Source organism: Betta splendens, chromosome 1 (assembly GCF_900634795.4).
Source record: "Betta splendens chromosome 1, fBetSpl5.4, whole genome shotgun sequence".
Taxonomy (NCBI): domain Eukaryota; kingdom Metazoa; phylum Chordata; class Actinopteri; order Anabantiformes; family Osphronemidae; genus Betta; species Betta splendens.
This window is the reverse complement of record NC_040881.3, coordinates 5,108,290-5,125,477: the sequence shown is the minus strand read 5'-3', so window position 1 is coordinate 5,125,477 and position 17,188 is coordinate 5,108,290. Positions and strand designations below refer to the sequence as shown.

Here is a 17,188-nt window from a genome sequence, read left to right as displayed (position 1 = left end):
CTAAAGTCTCACACTAACACTAATGCTGCTACGTAACTTACAAAGGTGATTAGAGATGATGGATTAGATCAGGAGCCGAGGAAATGCCTCTACATGTGCAGTGGCCTCACAATACTGTAATTGTTGACCAACTGTTGCCTGCATCACCGACGGGCAAAATAAGATTCAGACCGAGCACAAACTATTCCCCGGGAAACCTTCCTAATTTTTTCAGCGGTCCATTATTTCTTCCTTGTTTTTGCAGGATGCTTGAAACAGATAAAAGAACAATTAACAGATTTGTAGCTACAGATGCATTTTTTACCGAGTTTAGAGCTACTGAGAAGAGGTGGTGAAAACATGTCACCCACAAATCGACCCACAAACTTCCTTGTCACACATAGACACACAAGTGTAGTCTACTGTATGTGCATACATTAATGCACGCACGCACACGCACACGCACACGCACACACACGCACACACACACGCACACTTACTTGCACTAAGAATGACACTTGAATGCAGCCAGTGTTACCCGACATGCATCTATTAACAGATCGCAAACATTAAAATGCATCTACAGTCGTGTTGGAGTTTTAAGCAGAGACTCAGGATGAGTGCGAGGTTTCAGAGGGCAAACAGATTTATTCCCTCGCAGATAGCAAGCAACCACATCACCTCTGTGTTTCCTCTGAAAAATCCCCAACAACCGCTTGAGCGTCGTTCTCCGCAGAGTTAGAGTTTCACAAATATATTTAAATCTGGCTACAAACTTTTCCACCTAAAAGATGAATCCTTTAGATTTTGGACAGGGACGTTTCTGGTAATAATCACACACACGCACAGAGCCATAAATAATTAGGGTTAATATGATCTCACTTGAACTTGAGAGGGGATGTGTCAGTTAGCGCTTCACAGCTCGTGCAAATGTGTGAGCGAAAGAGAGAGAGGCTGAGAGAAAGAGAGGTGTGTGTGTGTGTGTGTGTGTGTGTGTGTGTGTGTGTGTGTGTGTGTGTGTGTGTGTGTGTGTGGGTTGAGTGAGGGGGAAAAGTGTGTGTGTGCGTGTTTGCATCTTTTGTCCTGAAGCAGTTGTGTGATCATCACCCCAGAGCTGCTCCTGTGACCCACGGTAAGTGCTTCACTGCCGTTCTGATCCAGCGTGTGTGATGCTTGATGTCGATGTCGCCCGCGTTGCAACGATGAAACATTCACTGTGGACACACAGCTGCAGGAAGCGACGCTAGAAGATGGCGCCACTGTTCACCGAGATAGAAGTGCTGACCATCATGTTCTCCCTCCTGGTCTTTGCCCTCTACACGCTGACCGGGATGCTCCATGAGGACTTTGCCTCCAATGGTACCACAGCAGACACACACACACACACACACACACACACACACACACACACACACACACACACACACACACAGGGGTCCAGTCCCGTCCTGCAGTAAGATAAAATAAGACTAATGAACCAATCACAACATCTCAAACTTTATCATCTTCCAACTTGTTGAGGCCTCGTAGTGAGAAGCATCTTTCAGAGTAAAGGCACCTTTTGTTTTTTTTTGTTTTTTTTTGTTTTTTAATCATTCAACTCAACTTTAAGTGTTTTCATATCGAGCTGCAGACGCTGAGCGTTAAACCTGCTTCTACTTTGTGACATATTTACACAAAGTAGAAGCACAGCGGAACTTTCCTTCGTGGAGCAACTTGTGTCTGTGGCCAAAAACCACGCAGAGGTGGAAAATTCGCATTCTGCTTCGGCTCTGCTTGGACCGTTCTCTTACTTATATCTGTAATACAATGACGTACATAATGTGGATAGTGAGCGTTTGTTACTGTTTTTGTCCTCAGAGACGAACGAAGGACCCCAAAGTAACGAACTGATTGTGTGACTCCAGATCCCAGGGAGTCGTGCTCCCTTCGGCCGTGAGAACCTTTGGAGACCGGACACGTGTGTTTTCAGATACCGGAGGAAGGTGTAACAGCGTGCGCGCACACGTGCACGCTGTTACAGGATCCGGCGTTACTGGTTTCCAGGATCAGGCCAAAGGAGTGGCTCGTGTGTCGACAGTAAAACAATGACTAACAATGACCTGCCTCAGTGCGTTCACCTGCTTCCTTTCCACGCTCAGAGACTGTGTGTGTGGAGATATTCACAAATCCTCACTTTGAGCTTCGTGCCTGAACTTCTCTGATGTTCTCCCACTGGTAAGTCGAGAAACGCGTTTACAGTTATTCCAGTTTGACTTGATTGACCAGAGAGCCGGAATCAGACGACGCACGAATGTTCAGCTCTGCGTGGATCCTTTTTAATCGTTGGCAGAAACAGTGTTCAAAGGGTTATTCTGAATCAAAGGGTGATGCTTGTGTGGATGAATCACACATCATCTGGGTTTGCTTATGAGGAATCAACTGAGGTTTGGTTGGTCAAATTTAAAAAAACTAAACTTTTTATTAAAGCCGAAACCTTCATTGACTGAAGCTGTTTTTTTTAACACTGAGTGTTTCATGTTGCGTGTCATTCATGAGGCCCATTTCTACCAGTGAAGGCAAAGGCAGCCTCCAATTCAGCCTCTAATGTGTCATGACTGTGCGTGACAAAGTAGCCGTCACGTATAATCCTGATATTTGGCCATGAGGCACCTCTGCTTCTCAATAAACACCAATAATCAAGTTTCAGGATGGAAACATTCTATAGAACCAGAGGAGAGAGGGGCTTTAAGAACTAGGACTGATTCATAGAGAAAAAGAAAGAAAAGAGGAGAAGTGTCAATTATGAGAGAGGTGAGAAAACGATGAGGTCTGACTCATTGGAACATACATTGTATCTGGTGGAAAGGACCTGAAATCTGGATGATTTAACTTCACAACATCTCAACGTTGTTAGTGAGAAACATTTCCTTTTGTTTCAGCTCTTAGTGCAGTTTGTCGTTGAACAGATCGATGCTCGACGTCTGGTGTGTGATAATGCTTCACCTCATTTGTGCTGTAATTCTAACTTCTGACTCGTGGCTCAGCTTCGTTGCCTGTGGTTCATTTTAAGGAAGTGCTTGACAGGCTTTTTGTGCTGGCGCTTGTGCAGATGGACCTGCCCTTCTCCAGCTTTGAGCTGACCTTCATCATCGTCGCCTTCATCATCTTCTCCCTCTTCGGCCTGGCTTCGGTCTGCATCCGACCGCAGGACGAGCCTCCAGGTACCGAGCCTCCAGGTACCGAGCCTCCAGGTACCGAGCCTCCCGTCGCCAGATGCAGACGGATCTCAGCGTCTCTGACGGCGCTTCGTGTGAATCCTCTTTCAGAAAAAGGCGTCTACGAGGCCGAGCCGTCGAGACAGCTGAAAAAGAAGCAGAGGGTGATCACCAAGAAAGCTGGACAGAAGCCATGAGGACGGTCAGGACTGGGTACCTGCTGGTTACCAGCGCCACCACACAGACGCCTGAAGGCATCGCCGCTCGTTCTGTTTGCTCAACGTGGGACGCGAGGAGGAAATGCAGCAAAACCACCTGAGGAGGAGGCCTGAAACACGACTTTAGAGGAACCCTGTCAGAGACTCGGTCCGAGCGATGACGACAGCGTGGCAGGATCAGGTGTGAGACCTGCGTGAAGAACGAGCTCTGGGCATCTTGAAAAGAGAGACGACAAACAGACGCTCACGCAGCCACGGTGAATAATGCAGCTTCTGAGCCGACGCACAGCATCCGATTATGATAACTGTGGAAAAGTATTACTTATTTATTAATGTTATTAGCACAATTACGCTACTACTGCTATTCCTGACGTTGATCAACTAGTCCCTTAACTTTTGATGACTATGCTCAAAATCCAGGGTTCATTCAAATGTTATTAAAAATCAGTTTAAGGGGTAAAAGCATGAAAAATTCATTGATGTGAAGTTTTGTGACGTTGGACAAACTGTGCTGAAAACCTGATAGAATAAACGACTTTCCGATGCGTTGCGCTGCTGAGCCTGTCCTTTGGCGCCACCTGTAGGTTTGCATCAAGTACTGCACAAACACTACTTGAATTACAATGGGGCAAAGTTAAATAGAGGAGCTCCAGGAGGAATTAAAGTGCCGAGTCGGGCGACGTGCAGCCGCCCGCGACCACACAGAGACGCTGCGTGTGTTTGCAGAAGCCGCGGCGTCTGGCGGAGGCCTCAACAAATCCGGTGACTTCTGGCCCCTGGAGCCCTGATCCGCTGACATCCCGCGGTGTCCGGGGCTGCTCCCTGTTGAGTTTGCCCCTTGACCCCGCAGCCCTCCGTCATTCCTCCCCAGTCAGCCGTCTAGTTGCCGACGGCGGCGGCGGCGGCGGAGGAGGAGGAGGGGTCCGGGAGAGGCCCCGGCTATTCAGACGCCTTCAGCTCTTGGCTTCACTGCGTTGAAGGAGGGAGAAACAGGACGACTGTCCTCGTGAGCGCCGCCGTGTGACGCGTCCCGATGACACGAGTCGTCTGCGTGTGTGTATTGGCTGCGGCGCTGCTGTTCATGTGTATATGCATCCATTGGCGTCTGTATGGGGCCATTGGAGATAAGGGGCATTAGGAGTCATTAAGCTGTGACTGGCTGCTGCGCTCATTAATGCTGGCAACCTTTTTCATGACAACAGCCCCACAATCATTCTAACGATGCACAACGAAGTGATCTGTCGCAGCACAACATGCACACACACACACACACACACACACACACACACACACACACAGGCTGCAGCCAGAGCGCCTCAGACGACATGGCACTGTGGCCCCAGCCTCTGAATGACAGCGCTGGGCCGACTGGGAGCTGAGGACGGTGCCTTCAGGCCCACACACACACCTGTGAGCACACATCTGTACAGTAACCGGCCCTTTATGGTCCACTGTTACACGTTTATGGCAGAGGAAGCTCTTTATCAGTGGATCCTGGTCAGGGGATACTGGGAGAGAGGAAATCCAAGGACCTTAGAGTCATAAAACGGATCACACCTACTGTCCCAGTAGCTCCACATATCCTGGACACGCATGTCCTACTAGAATCAAGTGGCTCCCACAAACAGAAGGGACTTGGTTCAATCATTTAATGTGGCTTTTCCACGTGTTGTTTGACATTTACTGAGGCTTTTGGCTTTAAATCAAAAGCAAATATACTATACTTAACATCATATTGGCAGAAAAAAGTCTCATTTGAAATAAAATAACAGAACTGTTTCATTAGTTGAGTAGCCGAAAAATTACTTTGAAATTTACTTTAATTTCACTGCAAACTGCTCATCTTTCAGGCACATTTGACATCATGTAGGTTCCCAGTGTTAATTATTGGACAGCAGAGACTCCCCTTTAACGGCGGGGCAGGGGTCATCTGCAGAGTGCAGCCCACCACGGTGCTGGGGCAGTTTAATGAGAAGGTACCCTGTGTGTGTGTGTGTGTGTGTGTGTGTGTGTGTGTGTGTGTGTGTGTGTGTGTGTGTGTGTCTCGTAGGGGAGTGTTTGAGCAGCCTGGGTAATCCCTGTAAAGTCGTATAATCCCCAGGAAGAGCAAATATTACAACACGTTCTAATCAGTAACAGAAACCCGGTGGGGAGAATCCAGCTCCACTCGTCTCCACTGTGGAGAACAAACTGAGAGAAGCGCAGACAGACAGAGAGAAACTGAGATTTGGCGGCAGGCAGCGGATACCAGGTGGCTCTGAATGACAATCGGGGCCTAATTACCATATTCAAATAGGTAAAATTAAAGTTCTTTAAAAGACAATGGCAGCTGATATGCAAAGAGCAGCTCGGCACAGACACAAACTACATGCCTCAGCTGAGTGTTTATAGTGTGTGTGTGTGTGTGTGTGTGTGTGTGTGTTTGTATGTTACACAAATCTGAGGAATTTCCGTCATTTCAAGCAACATTTTTGCAAACACCATAAAGCAACAAACATTTCTAAAGGCCCAGCAACGCTGCTACACACACACACACACACAAACACACACACACGTACCAACAAAAATCAAGCACAGCCTCAGACTACAGCCCATTTTCTCTGTTTTCAGGACTAAGAAGCTACAAATGCTTGTTCAAAGTCTCGGCGACTGTTTTGAGCCCCGTGGTCCATTAGTGTCCTGCTGCTTCTCTAATCCTCATTCACATGTAATGGGCGACATTTCATCTTAATGTGTTAATTCATTAGCCGGGTGCTGAATGGAGGGTCGAACTCCACAGAGACGGCCGCGAGCAGACACGCTAATGAGTCCCCACACTTCGCCGAGCCACCGGCAGCTCCAAAGCTAACGCTAATGCGGAGCGGAGCGCGGTACCTGCCGCCGGCATCAAAGCAGAGCACGACCCGGCCCGGGGTCCAAGGCTTTGGTGCCGGATGCAAAAGGAACTTCAAATATCAACATTCTCCAGATTCAGGGAAAATGCAAATGACACTTTAAAACACAAGCAACTCTGCAACACAAGGAAAAAAATCATAAGTTCTAATCAAGGATGTGATATGAGATATATGAACACATGACTCCATGATACCGGACCCACAAACCTTAGAATGCCACAGACACTAAACTAAACTATTTATCAAGGACTCGCATCATTGCTTGTTACCTGACATCACTAGTTACTAGGATAGAAGAGATACTAAAACCAAGCTAAAAACAGCGTTTCTACTCTTATCTGGGCCTTTGGGCCCAAATCTGAATTAAAAAAAAAAAAGCACAACACAAAACAAAGACAGACTCTCTGCAGACAGACTGAGACAAAGGGCCCAGACAGACGCTGGCGCTATCGTTAGTCCAGTGCATCTCCAGATTTCACTCAGGCTCCTGCCCTGAAACGCTGGGTGCAAACAGCCCCCCCCCTCCCCCGACACCACCCAGAGCCCAGATGTGAGCGCAGGCGGGATCGGGGGCAGGGGGCAGCTGAGGAGGAGGGTTCTGGTTCTTGCAGCACATTCTGCGCTCCACTCCAGCTTCTTCTTCCACCGTTGGTCTCATGCTCGACGTGACGAATCAACTCCCCTTCGCTCCGTTCGAACACGCACGCGTTTACCTAAAAAACGGCAGGCGGCGGTGGACGGTGCGTTCAAGGCCCGGGTGCGGGCTTGGGAGGGGGCTTCCTGTCATTTGAATTACCCTCTACATGTGGGGTCAATATGTGCAATGCTGAAGTGTGTGTCAGGGGTTGAGCTACACCCCATCTCCCCCCTCTCCCCCCTCCCTCCCCCTAGAAGGCCGTATAAAGGCGATGGGGGGAGAAGCACCTTTGTCACTTTGCTCTCAGACTGAGACCATCACACTCTCTGGACACCGGTTCCCCACGGAGGAGGCTTCAGCGTCCTGGAGCTGTTGGTTCGGACTGGAGCGGAACCACGGTGAGCGTCACCAGGCCGGATCGGCGCCGGCCGAGTCTCCACACCCTCGGGAACTAACCCCAGCTGGCTCGCGGGACTGGCTGTCGCAGACATGAAGGTCTTCAGCCTGCTCTACCTGCTGCTGCTGCTGCTGCTGGCAGCCGTTTTAGCACCGGCCTCCTCCACCAGACCAGGTAAGGACCCGGAAGCCTCCGCCGCAGCCATCTCCAGCCTGAACCAGCCCCCACGGATCTGGGTCAGAGGTCTGAACGACCTGCTGTAACCATGGCAACAACACAACTTAACACCGGCCGCTCAAAGCGGACATGGCTTAAAATAAGGCGTTTGAATTAGATTGTAATTGATTTCGCAGCGTTTGAGAGGTCAGCGTTCACCAGAGCAGCGTCACGTAAAGAACCTCATAAACGACGCTCTTCACGGAGGGACGCTAAAATGTCCACGCTACCGTTGATTAAACAAACCATTCAAATGTACAGACAACGACAAAGAATTCGGCAAACGGGCGGCAACTGGGTTGTTTTTTTCTATCCTAACATGGGAAAAAAGTAAAAAATGTACTCTGTTTTTTTTAACTCATCAAGTCAAATGCGTAAATTGCGCGTTTCCACTCCGTTGTCTCTGCACTCGAAGTATCGGGAGACTCACGCTTTAAATAATAAATCGCGCTCCTACTGTCGCGGTCCCAGGTGAGCGAGCGCCTGTTGCAGCAGGTGCGCCTTTTGCGCAAAAGTGCGCCTCGGCGGAGAGGAGCCGCCGCTGAATATCTGGGCTCTGGAACGCGATTAGGCGGAGAAGTGGGGCACGAGGGGAGGAAGAGGAGCGGAGGGCAGGGCCGGGGGTCGCAGCGCCGCCGGGGCTCGCGCGGGGGCCCCGGAGAGCCCCTTTGTCCCCGGCTGGAAGGCGCTCCGGTGCGCCTTTGTTAATCGCGGTGTTAAAACGCGATGCAAATACCCGAGCTTTATTAACATGACATGGAGGAGCGGTGCCAAGTGTAAAGAGCCTGCCTCCAGGCGTGGGGAGCGGCTGCGTTCGGAGGAGGGGGGGGGCCATAAAGTCATCTGGCACTCCGAGCCTTTCCTGGGCTCGGCTCGCAGCCTGTGAACCGCAGGAGTCAAAGTGGATTTATTAGGGACGGTTAAAAATAATCATGCGCTGCCTCTGCGTCCGGGTTTATTAGAAGGGGACGACCCTGCAGTTGGTCGACAGTAAAATTCATGAGCGTGGGCTCTTGTGCAGTCAGACGAGGACAGGTGTGATTCAGCTGATTTAACCTGTGTGTGACTCTAAGTGGGGCCTGTCAGGTGAAAAAACTGCATTTGATAATAATTACTGCTACCAATACGTGCACAACCGTCTCTCTTTAGCACATTGTAATTAATACCTTTGTTTTGCAGATTTCCTGAACATAAGGAGAAAGTATCACAAGCATCACTGTCCACACAGACGCTGTCTGCCTCTGCACTCCAGAGTTCCCTTCCCATGAGGTGAGACGCGTGTTTGTGTTAAGAAAGAAGTTAAAAGCGGAGGTCATGAGCAGGCTGTGATGCATGGACCAAAAGCAGGTCAGCTGGCAGGTGGCAGTTAAGTAGGTGTGTGTGACTGGTAGCAGAGGTTTGTAATCAAGCAGGAGAGCAGAAGGAAAAGTCCCAGACATAAATCTCACTAATGATGAGGAGGGAGGTTTTAGCGCCGTGTGGAGTGTGCTGGAGCGAGGGGGGGGGGGGGGGGGGGGGGGGGGGGGGTTCCGGGTCGTTTACGTAAGAGCTGAGAGCTGACTCTGTCCTGTTTGCGTTACAGGTTGCAGCACAAGAGTCGAGGAGGGAAATTCCTGTGAAGCAGCTGCTGTGGGTCACAAGCGCCCAGGATGGAACCCCGCGTCCAGAAACGGACTGGAGAAAAACAAAGGAGCTCCGACAGAGCGACAGTCAAAGACTATGACGCTGCTGATGAACTCTTGCAGAGGAGCAAAGAGTCCTTTCAGCTTGTTGGTGACTGGTCCTCTCATTTTTAACATAGTACAAATATAAACCATGGAATCTTACCTGGCGGCCACGGTCCTGGGACCCTCTGACTGCGAGCTCATCTTTAAAATGCCACTCGACTACTGCAGTCGTGGACGAGGAGGAGGCAGCGAAGGTTTAATCAGACTGTGGAACTGAAGCTATGGACCAAAGAGCTGGAATCCTCTCAGTGACTGCAGTGCCGATGAACAGCACCCACATATTATTCCTACAAAGTGTTTATAATGCATGTATGCACTTGAAATGTTTATTCAACTACATTTTAAACTTTTTAATAAAACTATAAATCTATTATTATTATCTATTTTGTTTGAACTTTATGATTAAGCGAATGCACAACTAGCTGCTGTGTTTCAAAGTGTTAAACCAGAAAATTAAGTCAAAATTCCTTTAGTGAGACCAGAATAAAGAGGATCCTCATTTTAAGGGGTCAGACGGCCTCGGTACCTGCAGCAGCCACATGGGAAAGAGGTCATAAAAAGCGGCGCTTCCTGCGGGGTTACGGACGCCGCAGAATAAAGGAGGCACCACGGGGAACGAGCACCGAGGGCTCAAACGGCAGCATCCATATTTTATTAACGCAGATTCCCGTGACGCTTGAAATTTAACACAGAAAAAGGTGAGGCCAGGAGACATTCACAGCACGGAACGATGGCGCAGAAGTGCTTCTATTGTTTGGGCTCCTCTTTATACAAGACACCGACTGTTTCCCTTTGAACAAATAAAAAAAAAACATGGGCAAAATAATGATTTATTGGAATCTGATCACAAATATACAAACAATTAGGTAGAAAAACAAACGGAATGAAGCAACACCTACATCCAGACAGAAAGCAGCACTTGGGCATTTTCACCTTATAGTTTAACCCTGATGAATTCAAGCGTCTCCCTTCAGCTCTTCAGTGTGGATGACCTCTAAAACTATTTAGCCTCTTTTGTTTCTCTAAAGTAATACAAGCAGCTGCATACATGGCTCAATGGGGTCGTAAAAGAGTGATAAAAACCCCTCACCTCTGATCTGTGACCCATGACTCCTCTCCTCCTCCTCCCACTCTGCCTCCTTAACTGTCCTCCACTTTCAGCTCACCTCCTGTTATCTGTCCATCTCAGGGTGGGATGCCTTCAGAAGCCGCGCCGGCCCACTCTGTGTGCGTACAGGTGCATTTACCCACTTCAGGGCTTAATGCTGCCACGGCGGCAGCTTCAGTCCTTCCTTTGAAAGCCACAGATCTTCAGTCGGCGCGCAGACGCGATCGGGCCTCTCTCCTGCCGGAAGCCGGGCTGGGGTCAGTGCTGAGCCGTGAGGCTGAGCAGCCTGGTGCTCAGCAAGGTGTTGTGCTGCTTCAGGTACTCGATCAGGTCAGCCTGCTTCTCCACCACCTCCTCCAGACTGGAGCCCTCTCTGAAGGCAGCACAACGAATGAGTCAAAGACATTAATTACAATATTCAGCAGAGCGACATTAAAAAGCAAATGACTGTGTGTCTCTACCTGAAGCCGGTCTCCGTGGGCTGACTCGTGACGCTGTAGCTGTGTGATCGATCTTCTTGGCTCACATCTGGCGCCGCTCTCTCGCTGTTGAACCGGTGCACCTTGACTTCAAAACACAAATAAAACGTCTTCAAGCAGCTGCACGCGAAGGTGCACAGATGCAATAGTGAAGTGAGAGCACTCCTGCAAATGTTAAGCACTCAGGTGGGAAACGGCACACATCTGCTTTTTTACTGTGTTCCATCCCTCTGCGTCTCCTAAACACACACGGGCTGTTATATCCTGCACTTAGGGGTTATGGGCTGCCATATCGTGCACTCAGACCTCTAATTCTCGCACCCTAAACATATACCTTTACACGGGGGGTGGGGTTGGCGACGAGGTGAGGACGCAGGAGGACACAGTTGCAGCAGCAGCAGGAACCAGAGGAGGAATATGGGAGATGTTGGTGCTAATCGAGATAAGACCATGGTTTTACTGTGTGTGTGTGTGTGTGTGTGTGGAGGGGAGGAGTGTTGATAAGACAAGTCATTAGTCAAAGGAAATTGTCTTTGCTTTGCTTGACTGTAGCATCTCAACGTCCGCGCTCACACACAACCTGAAGAAATTCTGCACATTCCTGCATGATGAGGCTCTGAATTTGTGTGTTTGTGTGTAAATACAGTGACAGTCGGCGGGAATGTGCGAGAATCAGGACTGGGAAAAGGAGGGAAAACAGCAGAAAGGAAAACGAGCCTGGATATTCGTGCACTGTAATGTATGAAGGTTTTCAAAAGATGTTTTGCAGTCATAATTCACCAATCCCATTTAAATGTAATGTGTTATACAGAGTTTTCTTCTACACATTATGTCTGATGTTACAGTAAATGTGTTGAATTTTTCATTTGCTGTGTTTTTTCTGCCCTGTTACATAACGTTGAGTGATGCAGGTCTCTTATTTGGGTTGTGTTTACTCCATTTTATACAAATATAACCTGAAATTAAATGTGAAAACACAACAGGAAGGGAGGAAAGGGTGATGCTGGGGTCAGGATGTTCACTGTATCACAGCGGGAGACGGAAGCAGACACGCTGCGGTGAATGGGTGTATGGATGGATGTGGCGCATTTCACACATCCCCGTCACAAACTCTCACTTGCTGGACAGACAGCGCTCAGACCCGGTCTGCTCAGATCTGAAGGGCTTCAAATGAGCCATCCACAGGCGCACACTTCCAGGTGCCAGGAGCTACAGCTGGGGAGGGGAGGGAACAGATCCCAACAATCACACCAACAGATGCTTCCGGTTTGAAATGAGCAAATGCAACTTTGAGTTCAAATTTAGTTAGCTTACAGTCCAGTATAAAAAAACAAAACAAAATGCTCCAGTCTGGTGTGGTTCCATTTACCCACTAGTGTTTAATAATTATTCCATATCACCCATCATTCTCATCACTCGTGCTGCTACAAAACCTTGAGGCAGAGACAAAATAATGTAATAGGGTGATAATGATATTTAACCTTCTGATAATTGTAATTCCAGTTAATGCTGGTCGTATTTAGTAAGTGAGTGCAACATGCTTTGACCCTGTCATGCAGTCGTTGGAGTGATTTGAGTGCCCAGTAGGTATCTCTATCAGTGTGTGTGTGTGTGTGTGTGTGTGTCGCCCTGCGCCCTGCAGTGCTTACACTAAGTTCTGGTCAGGCTGAGGAGAGAGATGTATTCTAAGTTAAGTCTTTGAAGGCCACGGCGTGGCTTTGATGTGCATGGGGTTCTATAGAGGCGAGTGCATTGATGTTAAAATGAGAGGCAGAAACATACAGCGAGCCTCAAAGACACACACACGGACACACACACACGCACTTACAATCGGCACGCACTTCAAAGAGAAGCTGAACGAGGCCTTCCTGTATGGACGCCGTAGCTGCAGGCATTATATCTGGCCCTGTCTGCCTCCTGCTACAACAGGCTTTTCTCCTGGCGACGCCGACGTGGCCTCGGCTCTGCGTTAGTCGGCGTGCGCGTTTCTGTGCGCGCTTCAAGGAGGATGGAGCTGCGAGGCGTCGCTCGGTTTGGGTTATGCCTGACTGCCCTGATCTGGGCAGGAATGCGACAGGCGAGCGGAGAGCTCCCCCTCACACCACGCATCGCCCTCACCATAAACACGGGGACAATGTGTGCGAGTGTGTGTCTCCCTGTGTGTTTGGGTGGAGTGGGCTGAGGACTACCCCTTGGCTAGGTTAAATCCTAATGCCTCTTATCTGCTCTCCTTGCCTCTCCAGAATCTTCATCTCCCATCTGTGCCCTTTAGCTGCCAAACAAACCTTTCATTACAGATTCTTTAATATCATATCCTCTGATATGGAATCTTTACAGAGCTTTTCCTTTGCTTACTTAGGCCTTAATCAATTGTCTAATGAACAGGTATGAACATTTGACCCAAGGTGTTTGTTGCAAAGTTCTCAGCCTGTTGTATCAGGACCTTCGGACATTTGGCAAAATGATGAATTACTCCTGGTGCCTGACCTAAGTGTACAGACAGTCATTTTCCATGCTATTAATAAAAATAGTTGTTTTCCACATAAGTGAGTGCCTATTTTATATACACATTATCTTATATAAGTCAAACCAAGATACATAGAAGCTAGATGTGACTAGTCATAATTAGTGTGTGAGACAAGCTCACCACTAGAGTGAACTCTTAGTTTACTTGCTTGTTACTTTAATTTAAAACCTTTTAGCATTGCACAGGTTTATCTAACAATTATTTAACGCCTTTAAAACAGCAGATACAATTGTAAGCATTTCTTATGATTTTGTCAACTACTATAACTTTTGATGGAATATTAACAGTAATAGAAATACACAATCAAGATAGTATAAATAGGGATCATGTTTTATAGTATATGTTTAAGATGCACATTAATTATTATTATTATAATTATTATTATTAAGTTTATATGGTATGTATTTATTAAAGCACAAGTATATCCTAACGGGATGAAAGAGGCAAATGAAAACAGCAGCAAATGTCAGAGACCATGGTTCAGACTATGATCTAAACTCTGACTGTCGCCATGTTTCAATTAAATAACTCAAATTCAACAGTACTCATAAAACGTTTACAGAAGGCATCGTACACAGGAGGACCCTCCAAATACCCTTCTTACTGCTTCCTATCAGTGCTACATTTATTCTGTCAAGCATGACGAGTTTTTGTAGCAAATTCACTGAAATTGGTGGTGATGTTAATAGTAATTTATTGAGAGAAAACAGAAGAACATCAACAATGTTTGTGGGGTTTTTATCAGCACAACTACACGGAGACAGAGAGGGATGGAGGGAGGGCGCACAGAAGGCTGAATGCTTGATTGTCATGCTGTCGAGTCTGAAAAGGGCAGGGCACTTATTGTGATGCGAATGTGCCAAGATAGAGCGGGGGTAGTTTGAGTGTTTGTGTGTAATGTAATCTGCAGGGTGTGTCCCTCCATATATCACTACTTAAATGACTATCAGCCTCTACAGAAAAACCCTAAACTAAATTTGGAACAAAACAGAATTATCAAAATCTCATAATGCTAAAGAAATACTAGACCACTTTTAACTTAATTTATTTAACTTTAGGGTTCAACTAGAATCATTACTTACAATTATTCACATCAAAAATGAAATAGTTTTTTAATTGACAGAGTAGCTGTTTAGGTAACTATGAGAGGTAATTATGAAATATTCTCATTTGAAACACTGTCAACAGAGATGTTTTTACTTCAATCTCGGTCAAAACCATTATTATAAAACAAATCATGTTGTAGAGAAGATCCTTGATCCTCCTCTGGAATTCTTCTATTCTTATATTTTTTGTATACTTTTAGCAGATTGAGAATATTCAGATTAACCCGAGTGAAATAGTTATATAGATTCAAGTTTCAATGCTGTTGTTTTAGTGGGCTTCTTGGTGTGTGTGCGTTTGTGTGTGTGTGTGTGTGTGTGTGTAAGGGGGGGGGGGGGTCTATAGGGTGGAAAAGCTAAACTAGATAGGTGTGGGTCTTGATGAGTACCTATCAACATGGTTTTCTCATTTGGAGACGGCAGAGATAAGAAAGAAAGCAAAAAAAGGTTTTGGAAAACAGTGCACTTACCTATATAAAAGAGTAGACATGAAAGAACCACCAGGAGCTCAACCCCAAGGATAGTGAGCAGTAGGTAGATGCGAACAGCCTGTGACAGTCCAGCAACCAGATTGATCAACACCAAAACATTTCCTGCAAACAAGTAGACATTTTTCTTTAACCACACTGCCACCTGGTGGAGACAAGAGGCTGTTCTATACAGTGGCGCTACATTGATTTGTATAGAGTAGAGTGGAGCTCCTTTAAAAACGTTACAATTTCTCTCACTACGTAAACACAACTGAAACACGGCTTAAAAAATATATTCATTATGTAGTTATTAATATTTTCATTTGCAAAAAGAAATTATGAAAATTGCTCCTGGTTCTTTCATCAATCAGATCAAGAATCTAAAAAAAAAAAATACATGCTAATGTTAGTTGTCTGTCTAAATTCGCATGATTTGCTTTTTAAGGTCAACAATATCAAAATTAAAATTAGGGAAATGATTGTCATGAGTAAGTGTACCTGCAGAGTGTATGGTGAACGGCAGGTCTTTTAATCTACACATTAGTCTATAGAAACGCAGGTATCCCCTCCTTCTGGCTCGGTTGTGATGGTGCTGCACAAACCAAGTGAAGACCAGCACCAGCAGCCACAGACCCACCTTTCCGAGAACAATGGCACTTTCACCTGGAACATTTCCAAACACACGCGAACACATCTCCTCCTGACCAAATTTCAACACACACAACACTGCTACACACACCGATGCCACCACATAGAGAACCTGAGAAGAAAAACAACAAGTCGAGAAGGTGAAACAAACATTTAGTCAATCCAGCATATAATACACTTATTTGATAGAAAAAATTAACACACTTTAAAGAGGCAAGTTTGAGAAAACCCATATAATTTGTTTAGTCCAACAGAAAATACAAAATATATTTAAGTTTACAATTGCATTGACTAAAATGAATGAAGCTGTACATGTAAATTGCCTCGCATTTCTCCTACTGTGTCTCCTGATCTTGTAAAAATGTTTACAAAGCTTGATTAGAATAAGAATTATCTCATCATACATGCACCAGAGTCAGCAAGAAGGCATGGACGTGTGTTGGTATAGATCGAAACTCTTTTCTGATAGCGGAGTGGAGGGCGTCAGCAGAGATCAACGGTCCATCCAGTAAAGACTCTTCCTCCATGCTCCGTGTCATATCTACTGAAGTACGTGCCTGCTAAAAAGACAAAAACATTTTATAATTTTTATCATGGTTACACCCAGCTGACTGAGCTCTTAAACTATTAATCAACTGATAAATAGTTAAATAGCCACAACATTGGGCTGTCTGTATGACGTCTCAGAAGTCCAGCTGGTTATGCATGATAAAAAAAAAAAAAAACTAAAACTATAAAAAAATTATAATATTAGTTAAGGTATAAAGGATATCAGAAAAAAAATCAACAAGGTGAAGACACTCAACTAAACTACAAAAAACACTTCACTGTCAACGATTAAGAAACACTTATTCACAAGATCCGCGCTATGTCCGGACATGACCCTATGCACATGTGAAAGAGGCTCAGTACCAGAATACAATTGTTATTTACTTTAAATAAAACACTCAACACGTAATTATTTTCAATAATCTAAAATTAAAATAAAAAAATATCAAGAAGATAAACTTTAGGGATGATTCTATCCCTTCAAAATCATTCTCAATTTAAAAGGGAATGACCTATTTTTGAACCGAACCACAACCCTCTTGGTTCAATGTTGACGCAAAACAGGAAACAGCTGACAAACCACTAAACAGCGAGATACAGTTATGCTAGTTGAACTGGTTTAAAAAAAATACTGCTCGTTATCTGTCCAATCTACAGGTATTAGAACAGCTACAGTTGACTAACATTCACAACTGGCGTTATATTGTGTACTTCAGATGGCAGGTGTAAGGTAACTAGCTCACAGGCTAACGATAGCTGCCACAGACGTTAAAAACTAACTGTCGAAATAACAAACAGGTAAAGTCAACATGTGTACATACTCTGTGATGTGAGGGTCCGTTTGTGTCCATCCTGTTGTGTAATGTCGGCGGTTCTGAAGCCCAAATGGCCAAACACAACAAACATTATCTTACATACTACGTTTAAAAAGGGGCGGGCACGTAAATATTACCATACTTCCGGCTCGTCTGTTTTATAGCCCCGTTTACTCGAGACGTTTTGTTCCTAGCACAACTAGTTCCGGCGCTCTGCGGTTCCC

The 17,188-nt window shown here is 46.1% G+C and overlaps 1 protein-coding gene and 1 long non-coding RNA gene across 3 annotated transcripts; one reads left to right on the top strand and one right to left on the bottom strand.

The window, feature by feature from the left end:
• Positions 1-8,022: 8,022 nt before the first annotated feature.
• LOC129603918 (uncharacterized) lies at positions 8,023-9,643 on the top strand. The gene is made up of 3 exons (XR_008694275.1): positions 8,023-8,624; positions 8,718-8,807; positions 9,121-9,643. It is a non-coding gene; the product is annotated as an uncharacterized LOC129603918 (long non-coding RNA).
• Positions 9,644-10,079: 436 nt separating this feature from the next.
• Positions 10,080-17,131, bottom strand: tmem192 (transmembrane protein 192). 2 transcript variants are annotated; one of them, XM_029157246.3, is made up of 6 exons: positions 16,971-17,131; positions 16,005-16,160; positions 15,451-15,712; positions 14,953-15,075; positions 10,835-10,940; positions 10,080-10,746 (listed from the first exon to the last, which is right to left on the bottom strand). In XM_029157246.3, the coding sequence occupies exons 1-6, from the start codon at positions 16,998-17,000 to the stop codon at positions 10,632-10,634; spliced, it is 792 nt and encodes a 263-aa protein (XP_029013079.1). In that variant the 5' UTR covers positions 17,001-17,131; the 3' UTR covers positions 10,080-10,631. The 2 variants fall into 2 exon arrangements, with proteins under 2 accessions (XP_029013079.1, XP_029013089.1); XM_029157256.3 differs by having other exon boundaries at positions 16,005-16,157; positions 16,971-17,118.
• Positions 17,132-17,188: the final 57 nt, after the last annotated feature.